General features: G+C 36.4%; 1 protein-coding gene across 1 annotated transcript in view; it reads left to right on the top strand.

Moving 5' to 3' along the window:
- Nucleotides 1–3,959, top strand: part of ZDHHC15 (zinc finger DHHC-type palmitoyltransferase 15) — a gene marked incomplete at its 3' end in the record, with an annotated part of 191,707 nt that overhangs the window by 107,987 nt on the left and 79,761 nt on the right. The window contains exon 3 of the mRNA XM_007958333.2: nucleotides 2,558–2,652. Coding sequence (XP_007956524.1) covers nucleotides 2,558–2,652 — 95 coding nt within the window. The remainder of the gene's footprint in view (nucleotides 1–2,557; nucleotides 2,653–3,959) is intronic.

Here is a 3,959-nt window from a genome sequence, read left to right as displayed (position 1 = left end):
CTTTCATCGACCCTCCACCCTACCAAGCATGACATCCTTCTCCAGGGAATGGTCCCTTCTTACAACATGACCAAAATACGTGAGTAGCAGGTGTGGTAAAATCCCGGACCCTGGCAAAGTTGAGCTCTTTATAATCGATAGACCTTGGATAATCCTATAGGACAATTAATGAGCCATTGCATTTTCACTTGGTCAATATTTTTTGAGAATTGTTCATTAGATGGGTCCCTTTGCCTTCAGCATTGTTTAGTAGTAATCTGAAAGCTCTGGCCTGTATCATATCCCATCTGAGGACTGGATTAGATAAAATCTAAACCATGGAAGACTTGTCTTTTCAGTCACAAAGCCTGGAGATTTAAACCCTTATCATTTTTCTACCAAATAACTATGCATTAGCTTAATAATAATATATTTTTTAAAAATATATATATTTAGAAATAGTCTAAAGGTCTTGCTTAAGATAAAAAAAAAATCTGGTAACACTTCATGTGTGAAGTGTGAAGAAAAAAAGACTCTCAATCATTGGCGATGAGAATATAAATTAAATACAACTTCTCTAAAGGGTAATTTGGCAATATCTACCAAGAGACATACACTTTGCCCAACAATCACACTTCAAGGAATTGATCCTATAAGTATTGTTTGTACATATGCCAATGACGTATACAAGTTATTCATTGCAGCATTATTTTTGTTAGTAGGAAAAGAGAGGAAAACTAAATTCCCATCATAGACAGTCTGGTTAAATAAATCATGGTATAATAATGCAGTGGAATCTCTGGAAAATTTTTCTTTCAAAAAGTGTGGTGAAGCTTATTCTCTTGAAGTCATATTAAATGAGTGAAATGATCTCCAATTCATAGTGAATGAAAAAGGAAAGTAAGATATAAAACAGTGTATAAAGATACTGATGACTGTGTGATAAAAAGCTTACTATCACTGTGTTTTTTATTTGTATAAAATCACAAAAGATACACAATAAACTCATGGTGTTATGGCATTGGTTGTTTTCAAGGAAATAAACTGGATGGCTTAGAGACAGGGATGGGAGGGAGACTTTTCACTGTATACTTTTTTATACCTTTCAATTTTCAACCATATGAATATATTACCCTTCAAAAAATACATTGAAAAATTTTAGCATTTTACAAAAACTCCATATCTGTATTCTGTGCTTATGTTTATGTGAACATATAGAAATAAAAATATCTGGAATTATACTCACCAAACACCAAACAGGTGTTATGCCTTAAGAGAGAAGGAGGTGGGAAGTTAAGTGTATGTAATGTGGGGCAGGGGATGGACATCTACTTTTTACTTTATATTGCTTGATTTTTTAAAATGAGACTTCCTAATTACAGAAAAAAAAGTACATAAAAAGTCTTGTACTGAAAAAGCGATTAAAAATATAAATAAATAAATAAGAATCAAAATTAAATTTAAAAAAAGTCTTGTACTGTAGGGCTGGAAATACTGGGTCACAAGAGTATGTTTGTTTGTTTGTTTTCAATCCAGTCAAATGTATGAGAGGCTCATTGTATGAATTTGGTCTTGAGTCACATCATTCCCTTGAGACTTTCTGATGTTGTGAGGTAATATGGCCATGCCGTTCGAGGTCTGACAATGATACAGTAAATTGACGTTTATTCTTAAAACCACCTCTGTGAACAATGTAAAAATTTCCCACATCTAAAAATCTATCCAAGAGACAGATTATGAAAAGAAAAGAAAAGGAGTGGGGAGCCCCTCACAATTCACTCAAAGGCACAGCTCAAATTTCAGAAGTGTTTAGACTTAGGAGCTATGGGAAAGAACTTGGGTTTAGAGTTAGAAAGCTTATGTGTAAATACATTATATGCTAGCTGTGGACTTTAGTTAATCAACTACTTTTAAGAGTCTCATGTATTGAAAAATAGGGAAGGTAATCTCTATTCTATTACCTATGTCATCAGGTTAATGAGAAAATAGAATGATATATATGAAAGTACAATGTAAACTCTAAAGTGTTGTGCAAATACTGTCATTTTTTACTACCCATAGTGGCAGAGATAATAACAGTCGGCTACAGTAGCTTCTCCCATACGATCATGAAACACATTTCTCCCTCTACTCTCAGAATCACATTGTTGTTGTTGTTGTTATATGCCGTTGAGTCGGCCCCGACTCATAGCAACCCCTCCTTGGGTTTCCGAGGCAGTATCACTACGGAAGTAGGATTGCCCAACCTTCCTTCCGAGGAGTGGCTGGTGGGTTTAAACCACCAGCCTTCTGGTTAACAGAAGGCACTATCCTACCAGAGCTCCCCAGAATCACATGGCAACATTAAAAACATAAAAGAGAAAGTGTCTGGTTCAAAATGTAGCATTATATGTGGTTCCTTGCACTTTTCTTGCTTCCAGGCACAGGAAAAAGGTAAGAATGGGTATTTTATATTATTACTAAAGAATACCTGGTATTAGAAAAGCAAAATAGAAATTTTTCACTGAGCTTTATGTCTTTTTGAACTCCTGTATAGGAATAAAATATCATATAAACCTTGAAATTTTTCTTATTTCAGTTATCTACCTCATACTCTACCATGCCATCTTTGTGTTCTTTGCCTGGACTTATTGGAAGTCTATCTTTACACTACCACAGCAGCCAAACCAGAAGGTAAGAATACAGGTTACTTCATAAAGCTAAGAATAGAAGAAGGTAGAAATGCTGATAAAACAAGAGAGGGCAAAACCAGGAGCAAATGTCCTCCCATTATGAAAGAGAGATTGAAAGTAATCTTAATGGAGAATATTTAGTGATAAAAGTAAATTAAAGGACAGATAGATAATTGAAGGAATTTGTGAAATCACCAGCCATGGATATCTTTAGGACTTGTTGTTGTTGTTCTTAGGTGCCATCGAGTGAACTCCAACTCATAGCAACCCTATGCACAACAGAACAAAACACTGCCCAGTCCTGTGCCAGCCTCACAATACTTGCTATACCTGAGCCCATCGTTGTAGCCACTGTGCCAATCCATCTCTTTGAGGCCCTTCCCCTTTCTCATTGACCTTCCACTTTACCAAGCATGATATCCTTCTCCAGGTTATGGTCCTCTCTGACAACATGACCAAAGTAGGTGAGACGAAGTCTGGCCATTCTTGCTTTCAAGGAGCATTCTGGCTCCACTTCTTCCAGGACAGATTTGTTAGTTGTTTTAGCAGTCCACGGTATTTTCAGTATCCTTCACCAACGCCACAACTCAAAAACGTCAACACTTCTTCAGACTTCCTTATTCATTGTCCAGCTCTCACATGTCTTCAAAGGGACATCGTTGCTCTTCAGCACTTGTAAGAGGTCTTTTGCAGCAGATTTCCCCAGTGCAATACATTGTCTGATGTCTTGACTGCTGTTGATTGTGGAACCAAGTAATATGAAATCTTTGACAACTTCAAACTTTTCTCCATTTGTCATGATACTGTTTATTGGTCTAGTTGTGAGGATTTTTGTTTTCATTATGTTGAGATGTAATCCATACAGCGGACAGTAGTCTTTAATTTTCATCAGTAAGTGCTTCAAGTCATCTTCACTTTCAGCAAGTATATTGTGTCATCTGCTTATTGCAGGTTGTTAGTGAGTCTTCCAACAGTCCTGTACCACACTCTTCTTCATATAGTCCAACTTCTTGGATTATTTGCTCAGCAAACGGATTGAGTAAGTATGGTAGAAAAAAACAACCCTGACACACTCCCTTCCTGATTTTAAACCATGTAGTATCCCCTTGTTCTGTTTGAACAACAGCCTCTTGGTCTATGTACTGGTTCCACATGAGCACAATTAAGTGTTCTGGAATTCCCATTCTTCTCAATGTTACCCACAATTTGTTATGATCCACATAATTGAATGCTTTTGCATAGTCACTGAAACACAAGTAAACATCTTTCTGGTATTCTTTGCTTTCAGCCAAGATCCATCTGACATCA

Source organism: Orycteropus afer, unplaced genomic scaffold (genome assembly GCF_000298275.1).
Source record: "Orycteropus afer afer isolate SDZICR_OR568_19922 unplaced genomic scaffold, OryAfe1.0 scaffold00929, whole genome shotgun sequence".
In the NCBI taxonomy this organism is placed as follows: Eukaryota; Metazoa; Chordata; class Mammalia; order Tubulidentata; family Orycteropodidae; genus Orycteropus; species Orycteropus afer.
Note: the sequence above shows the minus strand (reverse complement) of the source record. Positions and strands in the feature narration are given on the sequence as shown.